Source organism: Callithrix jacchus, chromosome 22 (genome assembly GCF_049354715.1).
Source record: "Callithrix jacchus isolate 240 chromosome 22, calJac240_pri, whole genome shotgun sequence".
Taxonomy (NCBI): Eukaryota; Metazoa; Chordata; class Mammalia; order Primates; family Cebidae; genus Callithrix; species Callithrix jacchus.
In genome coordinates, this window is record NC_133523.1 from 46,530,048 (window position 1) to 46,549,031 (window position 18,984).

The 18,984-nt window shown below is 44.0% G+C and overlaps 1 protein-coding gene and 2 pseudogenes across 11 annotated transcripts in view; 1 reads left to right on the forward strand and 2 right to left on the reverse strand.

The window, feature by feature from the left end:
• LOC100394480 (zinc finger protein 160) overlaps nucleotides 1-7,552 on the forward strand; it is a 27,109-nt gene extending 19,557 nt beyond the window's left edge. For all 9 annotated transcript variants that reach the window (XM_035283768.3, XM_078361275.1, XM_035283770.3 and 6 more), the window contains one exon: nucleotides 1,663-7,552. In XM_035283768.3, the coding sequence (XP_035139659.2) occupies nucleotides 1,663-2,600 (938 nt within the window). In that variant the 3' untranslated portion in view covers nucleotides 2,601-7,552. The remainder of the gene's footprint in view (nucleotides 1-1,662) is intronic.
• On the reverse strand, nucleotides 6,094-17,903 carry LOC144580894 (uncharacterized; annotated as a pseudogene). Its single transcript, XR_013531207.1, has one exon. The product of XR_013531207.1 is annotated as an uncharacterized LOC144580894 (transcript).
• On the reverse strand, nucleotides 6,094-18,930 carry LOC144580893 (uncharacterized; annotated as a pseudogene). Its single transcript, XR_013531199.1, has one exon. The product of XR_013531199.1 is annotated as an uncharacterized LOC144580893 (transcript).
• Between the last annotated feature and the right edge of the window lie 54 nt (nucleotides 18,931-18,984).

Below are 18,984 nucleotides of genomic sequence, written 5' to 3' on the forward strand. Positions count from 1 at the left end.
ATAACATTGCTTTTTCTATAGTGTGTGTGTGTGTGTGTGTGTGTGTACATGTATATATTTGAGACAGAGTTTCACTCTGTCACCAGGCTTGAGTGCAGTGGTGAGATTATAGTATATTTTTAATTGTCTAATCTAACTTGGTGGGTGTTTGGGTTAAATCTCACTAGATTTTTATATCCTCCAGCTGTTATTATTTATTTATTTTTTTGAGACAGAGTTTCGCTCTTGTTACCCAGGCTGGAGTGCAATGGCATGATCTCGGCTCACTGCAACCTCCGCCTCCTGGGTTCAGGCAATTCTCCTGCCTCAGCCTCCTGAGAAGCTGGGATTACAGGCACGCGCCACCATGCCCAGCTAATTTTTTGTATGTTTAGTAGAGACGGGGTTTCACCATGTTGACTACGATGGTCTCGATCTCTTGACCTCGTGATCCACCTGCCTCGGCCTCCCAAAGTGCTGGGATTACAGGCATGAGCCACCGCGCCTGGCCCCAGCTGTTATTTTGTAAACGTTATGCTTCTTATCTAGGATTATCATACCCATCTTGGTGTACTAAGTTAATATTTAAATATCTCACAGTATTTTAAAGGAAGCCTGGCTCCTTCGTTATATTTCAAGGACTTCTCCACTGTTTCATATATCACCTGTATTTTCTACAGATTTCTGAAGTTCTGCAAGTTGCATTCTTCAGTTAACACATGATAACTATTTTGTTCCCATCTTTCTTTCCTTCTGAATTTTCTGTAATGTTCACTTGGCTTCTATCAATCCACTTCTTGGTGCTGCCTGTTATTCTCTGCCTGTTATGTGCTGCCATGTTGCTGAAAACCTAGTCCACGGGTCTCTGTGCACTGCCAGGAAATGTTTCTGTACTTTGCATCCACCAGCAGCTCCCTTCAGTGTAAACCATTACCCACTGTAGGTCATTTCCTTATTATCTTTTTTTTTGAGATGGAGTCTCACTCTTGTCAACCATGCTAGAGTGCAGTAGCATGATCTCGGCTCACTGCAACCTCTGCCTCCTGGGTTCAAGTGATTCTCCTGCCTCAGCCTTCCAAGTAGCTGGGACTACAGGCACGTGCCACCATGCCCAGCTAATTTTTGTATTTTTAGTAGAGACAGGATTTCATCACATTGACCAGGCTGGTCTTGGTCTCTTGATCTTGTAATCTGCCTGCCTTGGCCTCCCAAAGTGCTGGGATTACAGGCGTGCACCACCATACCCAGCTAATTTTTGTATTTTTAGTAGAGACAGGATTTCACTACATTGACCAGGCTGGTCTCGGTCTCCTGACCTTGTGATCTGCCTGCCTCGGCCTCCCAAAGTGCTGGGATTACAGGCGCGCACCACCATGCCCAGCTAATTTTTGTATTTTTAGTAGAGACAGGATTTCACCACATTGACCAGGCTGGTCTCGGTCTCCTGACCTTGTGATCTGCCTGCCTCGGCCTCCCAAAGTGCTGGGATTACAGGCGTCCACCACCATGCCCAGCCATAATCACTTCTTTATTAAAAATCCTCTTCCTACAAATTTGAAGATCATGGTTGAAAATTTTATAATTGTTCAGTATAAATACTATTTTTGGTATATCTTTTTCAGTATGAACTACTGATTTGCCAGCTGTAGTTAACAGAAAACTTGTTTTTCAAATATCTTATAGGTGTCTCTTCTACACATATGATCAAGGAGTTCCCACCAAAAGAGAGCAATAGCACAGGAAAAGCCTGCCGAGCAGGGATGCTGGAAAGACGCGAAATCCATGACATCAAAGATTTTTACTTCAGGGAAATGCAGCAAAATGTTCATGACTTTGAGTGTCAGTGTCACAGTGATGGAAGAAATTATAAGGGAATACGTGTAATTAAAATTAAAAACATCACCGGAAGAAGAGATCGATGTGACAGAAGGAAAGCAGGAAATGAGCCAGTTGAAAATCAGCGTGAACTGAGCTCTCAGTCGCACCTGGCTGAACTGCAGGGATTTCAGACTGAAAGGAAAATGTATGAATGTAATGAAATTGAGGAGTCTGTCATCCACGGCTCCTCAGTTTCACTGCTTCCAACAAATCTTCCTCGTGTCAGCACCAGCATTTCTAATATATGTAGGAACGATTTTATGCATCCTTCATTACTCACACAAGAACAGAAAGCACAGAGTAGGGAAAAGCCTTACAAATGTAATGAGTGTGGCAAGGCCTTTCATCAGAGGTCCCACCTTGATACACATCAGAGAATCCACACGGGACAGAAACCATATAAATGTGATATATGTGGCAAAGCTTTCAGTCAAATTTCAAACCTGGCAAGTCATCATAGAATTCATACTGGAGAAAAACCATACAAATGTAACGAGTGTGGCAAGGCCTTTAATCAGGGGTCCAACCTTACTAGACATCAGAGAATCCATACTGGACAGAAACCATATAAATGTGATATTTGTGGCAAAGCTTTCATTCAAAAATCAAAAGTGGCAAGTCATCATAGAATTCATACTGGAGAGAAATCTTACAAATTTAGAGTGTGGCAAGGTCTTAAGTCAACCTTCATACCTTTAAAACCATCAGATAATTCACGCTGGAGAGGAACCTCACCAGTGTAATGAGTGTGGCTAAGCCTTTAGAGTGCGCTCAAGCCTAACTGAACTTCAGGTCGTCCATACTGGAGAGCCCTTATAAATTCAATGAGTGTGGCAAGGCGTTTTTTCAGAGTTCAAAACTTGTAAAACATCACAGAACTCATTCTGGATGAACCACACAGATGTAATGAATGTAGTAAGGCATTTATTCAAAATTCGAGTCGGGTGGACCACAGGAGAACTCACTGGAGAGAAACCTTACACGTGTAATGAGTGCGGGAAAACCTTTATTGCGTGTTCAAGCCTAACTAACCGCTGGGTAATTCATAGTGGAGAGGAACCTTACAAATGTAATGACGGCGGAAAGGCTTATGTGAAGCGGTCCCACCTTAGACATTATGAGAGCATTCATGCTGGAGAGAAGCCATACAAATGTACTGAATGTGGCATGGCTTTCAGACAACAGACGGACATCAGAACTCACCGAAGAAGCCATGCTGGAGAGAAACCTTCCAAGTGTGACGAGTGTGGAAAAACCTTTACCAAGGCCTCTCACCTCATTCCACGTAAGATCATCCATACTGGAGAGAACCCATATGAATGTGATGTACGTGGCAAACTCTTCAGCAAAATTGTCATCTGGAAAGTCACCGTAGGATTCATACTGGAGAAGAGCCTTACAAATGTGATGTGGGTGGCAAGGTCTTCAGTCAAAATTCACACCCCGTAAATCATCGGAGAATCCATACTGGAGAGAGACCTTACAAATGTGATGAATGTGGTAAGGCTTTCAGCAGGTGTTCACGTCTTAGGCTTCATGAGAAAAATTCACACGGGTGAGAAACCACACGAATGTACTGAGTGTGGCAAGGCCTTTAGACAGTGATCTGACCTCAGGATTTACCAAAGAATTCATGCTGGAGAGAAGCCCTACGGCTGTCCTGAGGGTGGCGAAGCCTTTACTCAGCTCACACCCCAGTCATCATCGGATAGTTCAGACTGCAGAGAACCTTCCAAATGTACTGACTGAAGCAAGGCGTTTAAGCATGGCCCTAAACTCAGCACTCACCAAATAATTCATACTTGTAAATGCAATGAATATAGCAGTATTTTAAAGCAGTGCTCACTACTCGTTAGATAGGAGTATCTAATATATCTTGGGGAAAAGGCACACAAAAGTAATGTGTGTGACAAGGATTTTATCTGAGGACCAAAAGTTGGAGAACAAAATTCATACTGGGCAGAAACCTTACAAATGCAATTAGCATGGGAAAACCTTTACCACAGTTCAAGTATGACATGACATCAGAGAGTCCATATTGAAAAGAAACCATGTAAATATCAGGTATGTGGCAGAGGCTCTATTCAGGCTTCACAGTACGCTGGATATTAAAGTATACATCTTTTGCTGGCTGCGGTGCTCACGCCTGTAATCCCAGCACTTTGGGAGGCTGGAGTGGGCGGATCACTTGAGGTCAGGAGTTTGAAACCACCCTGGCCAACATGGCAAAACCCTGTCTCTACTAAAAATACAAAAATTAGGCTGGGTGTGGTGGTTCATACCTGTAATCCAACCACTTTAGGATGCCGAGACAGGTGATCACAAGAGGTCAGGAATTCAAGACCAGCCTGGCCAAGATGGTGAAACCTCCATCTCTACTAAAAATACGAAAATTAAAGCCGGGCGCGGTGGCTCAAGCCTGTAATCCCAGCACTTTGGGAGGCTGAGACGGGTGGATCACAAGGTCAAGAGATTGAGAACATCCTGGCCAACATGGCGAAACCCCATGGTGAAACATGGTCTTTACTAAAAATACAAAAAAATTAGCTGGGCGTAGTGGCACACGCCTGTAGTCCCAGCTACTCGGGAAGCTGAGGCAGGAGAATTGCTTGAACTGGGGAGGCGGAGGCTGCAGTGAGCCAAGGTTGTGCCACTGCACTCCAGCCTGGTGCCTGGTGACGGAGCAAGACTGTGTCTCAAAAAAATAAAATAAAATAAAATACAAAAATTAGCCAGGTGTGCTGGTGGGCACCTGTAATTCCTAGCTACTCGGGAGGCTGAGGCAGAGAATTTCTTGAACCTGAGAGGCGGAGGTTGCAGTGAGCCGAGATCACACCACTGCACTCCAGCCTGGGCAACAGTGCAAGACTCCATCTCAAAAAAAAGGAAAAAAAATTAGCTGGGCGTGGTGGCAGGTGCCTGTAATCCCAGCTACTCAGAAGGCTGAGATACAGGAATTGCTTGAAGCCAGGAGGCAGAGGTTGCAGTGAGCCGAGACTGCACCACTACCCTCCAGCCTGGGTGACAGAACAAGACTCCATCTCAAAAACAAACAAAAACAAAGTATACATCTTTTAGATAAATCACACAAAAGTAATATGAATGCTAAGGCTTTTACCCAGTGGTCAAAACTGGCACATCACAGGATTTATACTGGAAAGCAACCTCACAAATGCAATGAAAGCAGTAAAGCTATTTGTTTTGGGGACAGGGTTTTGCTCTCGTCGTCCAGGCTGGAGTGCAATGGTGTCATCTTGGCTCACTGCAACCTTCGCCTCCCAGGTTCAAGTGATTCTCCTGTCTCAGCCTCACGAGTAGCTGGGATTATAGGCATGTATCATTATGCCTGGCTGATGTTTTTGTATTTTAAGTAGAGATGGGGTTTCACCAAGTTGGCCAGGCTGGTCTAGAACTCCCGACCTCAGGTGATCTGCCTGCCACAGCCTCCCAAAGTGCTGGGATTACAGGCCTGAGGCAGTGGTAAGGCTTTTTATCAAATGTCCCTGTCCTTCCAGTCATGAGAAAATTCATACAGAATCTATTAAAAATGTACTAAACATGGAAAGACCTTTAAGCAAGTGATGTCACGAAGGTGGTAGTTTTTAAAACCAACTCCCACATCAGTCTCCACATCATAGAATTCACATCAGGAATCACTAAGTCTCTAATTCTCCAAAATTAACTGGTAATATTACAAACTGCAGAATAATTCCAGGTCAAAATATGTTGTGTGTGTGTTTTTGTTTTTTTTTGAGATGGAGTTTCACTCTTGTTGCCCAGGCCAGAGTGCAATGGCGCCATCTCAGCTCACCACAACCTCCGCCTCCCGGGTTTAAGTGAAACTCCTGTCTCAGCCTCCCGAGTAGCTGGGATTACAGGCACGCACCACCACGCGTGGCTAATTTTGTATTTTTAGTAGAGATGGGGTTTCTTCATGTTGGTCAGACTGGTCTTGAACTCTGGACCTCAGGTGATCCACCTGCCTCAGCCTCCCAAAGTGCTAGGATTACAGGTGTGAGTCACTGCACCTGGCCAAAATATGTTAAATTCATAACATGATGTATATGAAAGGACACATGGTAACAACGCATCATCTTCAGTTTATAAAATATTCATTTATGTGAAGTTTCTTGGAAAGGCTACATGACTACTATTTGTTTCTATCTGAAGTCTGAAATCTGTCGATGCCATGCTTTTCTTATAGGCCTTTCGTTATGGTCTTTGGGAAGGAACCAATAAAATGAAAGGGCCTACTCCATTAGGTGTGGTTCATTCCTACCCAGGCTCCCTGAAGAACGAGGATGCTGAATTTAAAAATGTAATATTGTATGAATTAGCATCAGGGATGGGTGGAGAAGAATACAGACTCTAAGCCATGCTAATTGTGTTTAGTGTGTCCTTCTCCAGAGGGCCACTGGCTGGTCAGAAAGGATGGCTGCTCTACCAGTTGACCATGAGGTGGCATGCCAGGACATGAAGACACTGGGCTTTTTTTTTCTGTTTGAGACGGATTCTCAGGCCGAGTGCAGTGGCTCACACCTGTAATCCCAGCACTTTGGGAGGCCGAGGCAGGTGGATCACGAGGTCAGAAGTTCAAGACCAGCCTGACCAACATGATAAAACCCCGTGTCTACTAAAAATACTAAAATATTAGCTGGGTGCAGTGGCGCATGCCTGTAATCCTGGCTACTCAGGAGGCTGAGGCAGAAGAATCGCTTGAACCTGAGAGGTGGAGGGTAAGGTGAGCTGGAATTACGCCACTACACTCCAGCCTGGGCTACAAAAGCAAAACTCTGTCTCCAAAAAAAAAAAAAAGATAGGGAGTCTCGCTCTTTTGCCCAGTGCAGTGGCATGATCGTGGCTCACTGCAACCTCTGCCTTCCAGATTCAAATGATTCTCCTGTCTCAGCCTCCCAAGTAGCTGTGACTACAGGCACCCGCCACCAAGGGCACCTGTATTTTTAGTAGAGACAGGGTTTCACTGTGTTAGCCAGGATGGGCTCCATCTCCTGACCTCGTGATTGATCTGTCTGCCTCAGTCTCCCAAAGTGCTGGGATTACAGGCATGAGCCACTGTGCCCAGCCTTGACACTGGGCTTTTTATGAGAGTGACAGATTAGTAGGACCTGGTTAAGTGGTAGAAGCAATGCGGGGAAGTGGTGATCATCCTTAAAAAGCAATAGGTGTTATATCTCAATGATTAATGAAAAGTTAGTTATTCTTGTAAATTGAAGAAAGAATGGTCATCAGAGGGTAGTTCAAGCAAGAGAACCAGAGCTGGGCGTGGTGGTTCACACCTGTATTCCCAGCACTTTGGGAGGCCAAGGAGGACATCTCTTGAGGCCAGGAGTTTGAGACCAGCCTGGCCAACATGACAAAACCCCGTCTCTACAAAAAACACAATAGTTGCAGATGTGGTGGTGGGTACCTGTAATCCCAACTTCTGAGAAGGTTAAGGCAGGAGAGTCACTTGAACCTGGGAGACGGAGGTTGCAGTGAGCCGAGATTGTGCCACTGCACTCCAGCCTGGGCGACAGAGTGAGACTCTGCTTCAAACAAAAACAAACAAAAGAACCAGAAGAGCATGTGCACATTTACAGGGACATTTCACAAGTGGCATTATGTTTTACCATTGTTTTATTTAGAATGTATCATAAGTTTTATGCTCTAATTAAAATTTAATCATCACTTTTAAGGAACCCTGTTTCTTCTGCCACCACAGTTTCATCGCCGCTCAGTTGGGGATTTCACAACAGAGAGCAATAGTGCACCGTTAGCCTCTCTACGTTGAAGGAATCTCGCAGGGAAACGAGGTTGTGCTTTAACTGTGGTAACTGACATCGTATCCTCCCCTTTAATTTGTTCTCATCCAAAATTAATACATAGATTTTTCTTTAGTAAGAGATTTTTCAAGTTTGCATTTATTTTTTCCTTGCTATCACACTTTAAGAGCCACTGTTACTAGTGCTTTATGTGTAAAACCTGAATCTTAGGACTGTGAGGTTCAGTACTGATGTTACTCACATTTCACAGACGAGGAAACGTAGGACAAACGTGGTTTAAGGACTCACCCGCATCCCTGTAAGGATTCACATTTGGCTGCAAAGATGAGTGATACGGTTTGGTATTACTTTTTTTTTTTGACAGAGTTTCGCTCTTGTTGCCCAGGCTGGAGTGCAATGGCACAATCTCAGCTCACTGCAACCTTCGCCTCCCAGGTTCAAGTAATTCTCCTGCCTCAGCCTCCCAAGTAGCTGCGATTACAGGTGCCTGCCACCATGCCTGGCTAAATTTTGTATTTTTTGTAGAGATGGGGTTTCTCCACGTTGGTCAGGCTGGTCTTGAACTCCTGACCTCAAGTGATCTGCTCGCCTAGCCTCCCAAAGTGCTGGGATTATGGGTGTGAGCCACCGCGCCCGGCCTGACCCCAGCTTCTTTCCTGGTCATAGCTGCCCTAGAGGGTGACTATGTTGGTAGGAATAAATTGGACACAGGTCAGACAAGGGCTACAAGGGCATCTGCCAGCCTGAACAAGTTTTCTGTGGGAGGGATACCTGTTCACAGGTGGGACACAGGCATTAGGCTGTCTGCCAGGATAAAGAAATGTCCCATAAAAAGCACAATGCACAAAGCATCCACAACCAAATCCTGGAGGCTCATTCGCACAGGGCTGTATTTATTTCCGGCCACTCTCCTGAGAGACCTTGAGACCAAATTAGAACAACAAAATACAACAGAACGCACAGATTCTAATACGCTATTAGATACAATCAGGTGAAGTAAAAAACAGTGAAACACAAAGGACTGGATATCTGTTCTCAGGAGACCTGGAGCCAAGAAAGGGATCCTCCTCCACTCCTGCCCACTGCTGAATCACGGCCCGACTACCTCTGCCCACCAGAGACTACTGGCACATCCTTTCTCTTCCTTTTCTGAATAGGAAGGTTTATTGAGGTTTCACTTACTTGTTCCACCATGTCTTGTGGGGACTCCACAGGGCTAAGAACCGGAATTCTCCTGCGATCCCACTTGTGACTAAAGCCTTGGGTGGGACTTTCTCTTTTTCAGGGGGGAGCAAGTGTATTTTGTGTGAACAAAAGAGGGACAAATTATTTCTGATGGAAGCTGTATTGTCCTATATTGTAAACGATTCAAATTAATTATCACCCTAATGAAATTACGTATCTCTGCCCTTCGGTATCAGGCATGGGCCTTGGCTTGAGGCAACACTTCAAATCAGGGATCGAAATTCCTTGCCTGATCTATGATAGGCTTGGCTTTGTGAGTTCCTTGGTCAATTTGGTGTGAGTAGAGATGACACGTTTAAATTTATTTTTTATTTTTATTTATTTATTTTTTTGAGATGAAGTTTTTGCTCTTGTTACCCAGGCTGGAGTGCAATGGCGCGATCTCGGCTCACCGCAACCTCCGCCTCCTGGGTTCAGGCAATTCTCCTGCCTCAGTCTCCTGAGTAGCTGGGATTACAGGCACGCGCCACCATGCCCAGCTAATTTTTTGTATTTTTAGTAGAGACAGGGTTTCACCATATTGACCAGGATGGTCTCGATCTTTTGACCTCGTGATCCACCCGCCTCGGCCTCCCAAAGTGCTGGGATTACAGGCTTGAGCCACCGCGCCCGGCCGACATGTTTAAATTTAAAAAAATTTTTTTTGAGATGGAGTCTCGCTCTGTCACCCAGGCTGAAGTGCAGTGGCACGATCTCAGCTCACTACAACCTCCACTTCCTGGGTTGAAGCAATTCTCTTGCCTCAGCTTCCTGTGTAGCTGGGATTACAGGTGTGCCACCACACCTGGCTAATTTTTGTATTTTTAGTAGAGATGAGGTTTCACCATGTTGGTCAGCCTGGTCTCGAAATCCTGACCTAGTGATCCACCTGCCTCAGCCTCCCAAAAGTGCTGATTACAGGCATGAGCCATCTGTCAATAAGTTGGATCAACTGTCCATGTAGTAGTTGACTTTCCCTGTCAATTTTCTCTAATTAATTTACAGTCACATAGGCCACTTTCAGCTCCTTAAAAATGGTCCATCACAGGTGTGTCCTTTGATACACCCTCCCTCAGGTAGCTCAATGTCATCCTTACAGTTTTTTTCTTTATTCTTTGGTTTATTGCAGGAATGATATGAAATTCTCCTTTGATCAGAGAAAATAGCTAAAATGCCTCCAAAAGGCAGCTGACTCACCAGAGTTCTCAAATGACTTGGAAATCAGAGTAAAATGCAGATTCCCAGGCCACATCAGGCCCCGCTGAAGTCATCTGGATAGTGCTTTTGTTTTCGGCAGCTTTACATAGTTATGCACATGATGTTTGGGTCCATTAAAGACTGCATGTACAATGACGGTTCCATTAGAAGACAGTATTTTTACTATACCATTTCTGTTTGGACATGTTTAGATACACAGATACCACTGCCTATGATAATACGCTGTACCCATTTGTAGCCTAGGATCAATAGTCTATATGGTAAAACCCTGTCTCTACTAAAAAATATAAAAATTATGGTGGTGTGTGCTTGTAATCCCAGCTACTCAGGAGGCTGAGGCAAGAGAATTGCCTGAACCCAGGAGGCAGAGGTTGAGGCGAGCCCAGATCGCGCCATTGCACTCCAGCCTGGGTAACAAGCGCGAAACTCCGTCTCAAAAAAAAAAAATTAGGTGTGGTGGCGTGTGCCTGTAGTCCCAGCTACTCAGAAGGCTGAGGCAGGAGAATCACTTGAACCTGGGAAGCGGAGGTTGCAGTGAGCCAAGATCGGGCCATTGCACTCCAGCCTGGATGTCTCAGTGAGACTCTGTCTCAAAACAGCAACAAAACCCCAAAAAAGTCTCTATGGTATAGCCTAGGTGTGTAGCAGGCTATCCCATTCAGGTTTGTGGAAGTACACCCTATAATGTCAGCAGTGATGAAATCAGCACATTTCTCAGCATATGTCCTCATCATCAAGTGACTCGTGACAGTGCTAACAAAAAGCTGCACATACTGAGGGTGAGGCCAGCTTGGGGCCCCACTTGCTCATGGCGCAGGCTCCACCCAGACAGCTGGCGCCCCTCAGCTCCGTGCATCCATCCTTAGGCAGGGCAAACTCAAGTCAGCCGTACTTCCTGCCGTGTGTACGCAACCCTTTGCGTACTTGGTTACAAGATTGGGAGGTTCCAGGGCAGCAACTCACGGATCGCACTCCAGGGGCCTGATGAGAGAAGCTTGCATGTTTGAATTTAAGTGGAATCCCTAAGAGGCTTCATTTGCTTCTTTTAACCCTCTCTTTTCTCTGCTACTAATACGGAATTTTACCCTGAATCCCAGCATGACATTGTGGAACTAAGAGCTGAATAATGATAGTTCTGAGGGAAAAATGTTGGTTCTTGCAAGCCCCTGAGAATTCAGAGATATTTGCTGCCACATGACAACTTCCAGAAAGCCGAAAGTACACTTTCAATGACCTGCTTTTGTCTTTTCTCACCTTAACCTTCCAAACCCAGGATTACAGATGGTAGCTCATTACCTCCACTAGTTGCGCGAACTTTGAAACCTGCATTTGAGTTTCCTTCTGAACTTACTACTTTCTTCCCTTCCACTTGGATATTCTACTCCCATTAGAGTAACCGTTCATTTTTAATTCATCTGGAACTGTATTAGCTTTCGTGATGTGACCACCCTCAATGAATGGCTGTTCCCTCGCTTATAACTTTACCAACTGGCTTACATCATCAGATATGTGTAAATATCTTCAAGAAACTCTCCCTCTTCCACTCTGCCCCCTTCGCCTTACCAACCCTCAGAATCGGATGCGCTCAGTGACTGACTCGACAACCAGGAAGTTCATACTGATGACAAAAACCAAAAACCCCAAACAAACAAACTTTAAAAACCTTCTAGGCTTAGGGGCTCTGTGTTAAATTTGAGTTAAAATAAAATTGCTGAGGTTCATCCAAGGGTGCTGTTACCCAGTTTGTCATATTAATGGAAAATTTCTTCCCACTGGGGTGTTTAGCCCACTTCCTTTTAAAGCGATTATCATATGGCTAAACTATCTCGATTTTGGTTTCGTGTTGTTGCCTTTGTTCTTTCTTCGCGTTTCCTTCTTTGTCTCCTTTGGATTTTTAAGTGGCTCTCTTTCAATTTCTTTTCTGGTTTATTAGTGTTAACTATAACCAAGTTTTTGGCATTTGCTTCAGGGGTTATACTACACAGCTTATCATAGCCCACCGTCCAGCGATTCCATGTAACCTCATCAGAGCATCAGACCCTTACCCATGCGTACTTTCATTTCACAACTGCTGGTCTGTGTGCTGTCATTATCATATATCTAAGTTTTACATAACCTGTAAGCCCGCACTAGACTGTTATTTTCTAAACAGTTACATTCCTAAGAGATTTAAAAGGAAGAAATACATTTTAAAATTACCCGTGTTGTTACTATTCTGGTGCTCCTCCTTCTTGTGTGTAGATCATGGTACAGAGCACAAGTCAAATATGAATTACTGAGAGAGGAGGCAGAGCTTGGACTCCAAACCAGATTGAAAACTGAAACAGGGAAGACGAAAGCACCCCCCCATAAGACACGCCGTCCATTGCCATGTCACTTTACCACTGCCGTCGCAACACCTGGAAGTTACCGCCTCTTTCCATGGCAGTAACCTGGAAGCAACAACTCCCTTTCTACAAATTCCTGAATGATGGCTGGGCGAGGTGGCTCACACTTGTAATCCCAGCACTTTGGGAGGTCGAGGTGGGTTGATCATGAGGTCAAGAGTTCGAGACCATCCTGGCCAACATGGTGAAACCCCATCTCTACTAAAAATACAAAAATTAGCCAGGCATGGTGGCAGGCACCTGTAAGCCCAGCTACTAGGGAGGCTGAGGCAGGAGAATTGCTTGAACATGGGATGTGGAGGTTACAGTGAGCCAAGACCACGCCACTGCACTCCATCTTGGTGACAGAGAGACTCCATCTCAAAAGAAGAAAAAAAAAGGAAATTTGGGAATAAGCTGCCCCTTAGTTTGCAGGTAATTAAAAGTGGGCATAAATATGACTGCAGAGCTGCTCCTGAGCTGCTACTCTGGGCACACTCCTTATGAGGTAGCCCTGCCCTGCGAGGAGCAGTCCCTCTGCTGCTAATGAATGCCGCCGTCTGGTACAAGTTGCTGCCCACCACCAGCTCGCCTTTGAATTATTTCCTGGGCAAAGCCCCAATCTGGGGGTTCACCTGCCCTGCATCATCACCATGTCTTAAATAATGTTTACTTGGGATACAGCCAAACCCATGTGTAGGTACTACGGATCCACTAAAGGCAGAGTAGAGTATTAGCCAACAGTATCGCCTATAAAGAATAAAATACCACTTGGCCCTTTAAAGTCTGTCAACTTCTCATGTAGAATCATATTCTTTTTTCTTTTAAAACCAGGTATTGCTCTTGTCACCCAGGCTGGAGTGCAGTGGCGCAATCTCAGCTCACTGCAACCTCTGCCTCCTGGGTTCAAGTGATTCTCCTGCCTCAGCCTCCCGAGTAGCTGGGATTACAGATGCTCACCATCACACTTGGCTAATTTTTTTTTATTTTTGTATTTTTAGTTTCACTATGTTGGCCAGACTGGTCTCGAACTCCTGACCTCATGATCTGCCCGCCTCAGCCTCCCAAAGTGCTGGGATTACAGGTGTGACATTTTCATTAAGCTTTGTCTTGTTTACCTGAAAGCGGCATTTCCGTATTTTTTCCAAAGAATATTAATCTGCTGGGATTACAGGCGTGAGCCACCGTGCCTGGCCAATAATCTAACTGTTATATCATAACCCAGAAATTTTCAGAGGGAGCCTATGTTAAATATTTCCAATGAAGCATTAAAGACATTCATAAGATTTCCTTGGGTATATAAAATATACTCAATTGAGGGTGAACATTTAAAATGTTTAAGGCTGGCTGGGCACGGTGACTCACACCTATAATCCCAGCACTTTGGGAGGCTGAGGCGGGTGGATCACGAGGTCAAGAGATCGAGACCATCCTGGTCACCGTGGTGAAACCCCGTCTCTACTAAAAATACAAAAATTAGCTGGGCATGGTGGCGCGTGCCTGAAATCCCAGCTACTCGGGAGGCTGAGGGAGGAGAATTGCCTGAACCCAGGAGGCGGAGGTTGCGGTGAGCCGAGATTGCGCCATTGCACTCCAGCCTGGGTAACAAGAGCGAAACTCCGTCTCGAAAAAAAAAGAAAATTATGAGGTACTAACAAATGTTAATTTGGGGTTGGAGGTTATTTTTTATAGAGACAAGGTTTGCCAAGGGTGGTCTCAAATTCCTGGGTTTAAGTGATCTGCCAATCTTGGCCCTCCAAAGTGTTAGAATTACAGGATTGAGCCACTGTGCCTGGGCTAGAAATTGGTATTTTTTTTGGACAGGGCCTTGCTCTGTCACCTAGGCTGGAGTGCAGTACCATGATCCTAGCTCACTGTAACCTCCAACTCCTAAGCTCAAATAATTCTCCTGGTTCAGCCTTCCTGAGTAGCTGGGACTACAAAAATGTGCCACCATACCCACCTAATTTTTAATTTTTTTGTAGAGACAGGGTCTCGCCATCTTGCCTATGCTAGTCTCAGACTCCTGGGCTCAAGCAATCCTCTCACCTGAGCCTCTCAAAGTGCTGACAGTACAGGTCCATGCCCAGATGACTAGCTGGAAATTCAAACCAAAGATGAGTACTCACTCCAGCCCCACCAGATAAATATCATAACACCCCAAGTCAGCCATCTTTCACTGCCTTCTCTAGCCATTTTTGAACCAGCTTAGGAAGTCTACCCTGATCTCTCCAGAAAGCCTTTTGTAACAAACATCCTTATCACACTTTGATGTAGAGTACCAGCAATCCTAAGATCTAAACCAAGCTCTGCATGGGGTTCTCTCCTGTTCCAGTGAAGTGGCCACAAGTACAAATTAGTAAAAAAATATTTTGGGGGTAAATATGAGGTTTCTGGATTCTTTAAAAAAAATCCCATTGTCTATGTTCATTATTAAGAGGAAACTCAGGGCTGGGTGCAGTGGCTCACACCTGCAATCCCAGCACTTTGGGAGGCCGAGGCGGGCAGATCACAAGGTCAGGAGTTCGAGACTAGCCTGACCAATATAGGAAAACCTCGTCTCTACTAAAAATACAAAAATTAGGTGGGCCCGTGGTTGTGGGTGCCTGCAGTCCCAGCTTCTCAGGAGGCTGAAGCAGGAGAATCACTTGAACCCAGGAGGTGGAGGTTACAGTGAGCCAACATCATGTCACTGCACTCCAGTCTAGGAAACAGAGTGAGACTGTCTCAAAAAAAAAAAGGAAACTTCATGAACACTGATTTTTTCAAATTACTTCAGGGAGTGCTCCAAGTACAAAAAAAAGAAGTTAGGTTATTATTACTCCAGAAATTTTGTTTACTAATATTTTTGTATGCTTACATTTGTATTTTCATCTCATGTAAAAGAAGGTGCAAGCCATTCTTGCAAAGGCCTGCAGAAATAAGACATGTAGAAATATAATCACACAGTGCATATTCATGAATGAGAAGGCAGGTTTCAGAGGTCTGATACTGTACCACTATGGCATGGCATTTTCACTACAGCCATAGAATTCCTCTGGGGCAGAGTGTGGAGAAAACATTTCAAGTGCAATTTATGAACATATATTCCTCAAGTTGTATACTGTTTGAACATAACATGGATAGAAATTGTTACAGGTGACATTCAACCTTGCGGGCCTAAAGACGCACTGTAGTGTTTGATATTAAGCGTTCCAACAAGGTGGGATATGCTTGGGTTGACAGAAGGCACATGATTCATTCAGGGTTACTAAAAATCTTTGTGCTGGGTGCAGTGGCTCATGCCTGTAATCCCAGCACTTTGAGAGGCCGAGGTGGGTGGATAGCCTGAGGTTAGGAGTTCAAGACCAGCCTGACCGATATGGTGAAACCCCTTCTCTACTAAAAATACAAAAATTAGCTGGACGTGGCAGCGTGCACCTGTAGTCCCAGCTACTCGGGAAGCTGAGGCAGGAGAATGGCTTGAACCTGGGATGTGGAGGTTGCAGTGAGCCAAGATTGTGCCAGCCACTGCACTCCAGCCTGGGTGACAGAGTGACTCTCCATCTCAAAAAAAAGAAAAAAAATCTACTAATTAAGACATGAGAAGTATAATATATTCTAAGTAAAATGGTATCAAATGCAATCTCAGGGGCCAAATGTGAATCCCTTATAAGCACACACTATTCTGCTTCTTTTGATGGAAGTGTCCTCTGTGGTCACTTCTCTCTTTTCTCTAGCCATGCTCTTCAGTTTCCAAAAATAAGACCTACTTTCAATAATCTGTGATATGCAACAGCTACTACCTTTCAAGAGAGGGTGAGCATCATTCCCCCTCCATTTCTATCACATATGCAATCTCTAGTAACCTACCATTTTACTTCCACAGAAATCTTTCTCTCAGTGGCCCACCCTAGTCCTCATTTCATTATCATCTTGTGGTGTAACCTATCTTTCCCGTAATAGACAAAGGTCCTCAGTCACAGCAACAAATCTAAGGAGTCCTGACCACATAAAGCATGTTAGACAACAGTTTTACCTCTATTCCGTTACACACCCCCACGCTCTTAAATTTATAGTATATTGTATATTAAAATTAGTGTTCTTGCTTTTTCCAGGTTTCGATAATATAAATAAACCACACCTAAGGAAGTAGGCCCTTCCATCTTACCAATCCATTCCTTGAGACAACCATGATAAATGAAAAGCATGCCATGAAGATTTAACATCAACAGATTTCAAACTTCAAGTTGTAATAATTCATCAATAACACTTTAAAACTATGAAATAATTGAATTAAAAAAAATTTAAAACTGAAGAGTTAGATCTTTCCACAGATGTCCTTGCTCCTCTGACACACATCTCACGAGTTTTAAGTGACTTTTAAAAATCATCTGTGGATTTAACATCAGTCATCTAATCTTCAGGAAGAAATAAAGACTTAGTTCCTTCTAGCATGAATTTTTGTATGACAAAATGCTTTCATATAAGCATAAATTCCCACTGAGAAATTTGTTTAAAATAACTTGCCATCTTCATTTGTAATGTTTCTCTCCAACATGAATGGTGTTGCTTAAGGTCAGAACGTTGCTTAAAGGACTTTCCACATTTGTATGGTTTCCATCCTGAATGTACTGTCATAACCGCATTGGTGTAAATATTCTTAGAAAGCTGTTCACATTCATTACATCCGTAAAGCTTCTCTACAGTAAGGGTTCTGTCATGTTCCACAAGGCCTGAACCTTGGTAAGCCCTGCCACACGTGTTATCTTTATGTGGTTGATCTCAAAGATGCACATTCTGATCTCGAGTGAGGTATACGCCACAGCTAAAGGCCTTACCACCTATTTCAGTTTTATATGGTTTCTTTTCACAATGGAGCCCCGATGCCAAGTACAGCTTGAATACTTATTTTTGTCTCCTTATATTTGATACATTTTTCTCTTTATAAATTTTTTGATGGTCCCCAAGCCTTGAACTTTGGAATAAAGCATCACCATATATATTATGTTTACAACATTCCTTTCCAATGTGTATTTTCTGATGTCTAGCAAGGTCTGCGAACTGGGTAAACGCTTTGCCACATTCAGCACACTTGTAAGGTCTCTCCAGTATGGATTCTCTTATGTTGCGTAAGGCTTGAACGCTCAGCAAAGGCTTTGTCACATTCATTACACTTGTAAGGTTTCTCTCCAGTATGAGTTCTCTGATGACCCCGAAGGTGTGAATATTTGCTAAAAGCCTTATTTATTACATTTGTAAGGTTTTTCTCCATTGTGAATTCTCTGATGTTCCACAGACTTGAACTTTGGATGAAAGCCTTTCCACACACATTACATTTGTGTGGCTTCTCTCCAGGATGTGCGTTCTGATGTCTAGTGAGATGGGAGCACTGCTTAAAAGCTCTGCCACACGGCCGGGTGCGGTGACTCACGCCTGTAATCACAGCACTTTGGGAGGCCGAGGCGGGTGGATCACGAGGTCAAGAGGTCGAAATCATCCTGGTCAACATAGTGAAACCCCGTCTCTACTAAAAATACAAAAATGAGCTGGGCATGGTGGCGCGTGCCTGTAATCCCAGCTACTCAGGAGGCTGAGGCAGGAGAATTGCCTGAACCCAGGAGGCAGAGGTTGTGGTGAGCCGAGATCGCCAGCCTGGGTAAACAAGAGTGAAACTCCCTCTCAAAAACAAAAATAAAAAATAAATAATAATAAAAAAAAGCTCTGCCACACTCATTACATATGTAAGGCTTCTCTCCAGTATGGATTCTCTTATGTTGCGTAAGAGCTCAGCAAAGGCTTTGTCACATTCATTACGCTTCTAAGGTTTCTCTCCAGTATGCATTCTCTGATGACTTGCAAGATTTGAATTCTGACTACAGACCTTGCCACATATATTATATTGATATGGTTTCTCTCCTGTATGGACTCTCTGATGTCGTGAGGTTTGAACATTGGTTAAAGGCTTTGCCACACACATTACATTTGTAAGGTCTCTGTCCAGAATGAATTCTCTGACGATTAGTGAGGTTCCAACTTTTGCTAAAAGCCTTTCCACAGTCGTTACATTTGTATGATTTTTCTCTAATGTGCGCTCTCCCATACTGTGTAACAAGCTGTATTTCAAAATCTTCCTGTATTTACTGCCAATGTTTCTGACACTAGGAGGAACTGGTGAAACTGGGGAACTATTGTTGATAAACTTCTCAACTGGATTACATTCATAAATTTTCTTCCCAGTTTGAAATCTCTGTAGTTCAGCCAGCGGTGCCTGTAAACTTAATCCAATTCTGTTTTCAAAACACTTCACGTATTTGTTTCCAGCATACCTTATGTTATTTTTTCAGTTTTAACAAATTCCTTATAAATGGCTTGTCATGTGTGAAATATTGATATGCACTATCTCGTATAGAAACACTCTGCTTTAAAGAGAAATTTTTTTCGTTTTGAGACGGAGTTTCGCTTTTGCTACCCAGGCTGGAGTGCAATGGCGTGATCTCGGCTCACCGCAACCTCCACCTCCTGGGTTCAGGCAATTCTCCTGCCTCAGCCCCCTG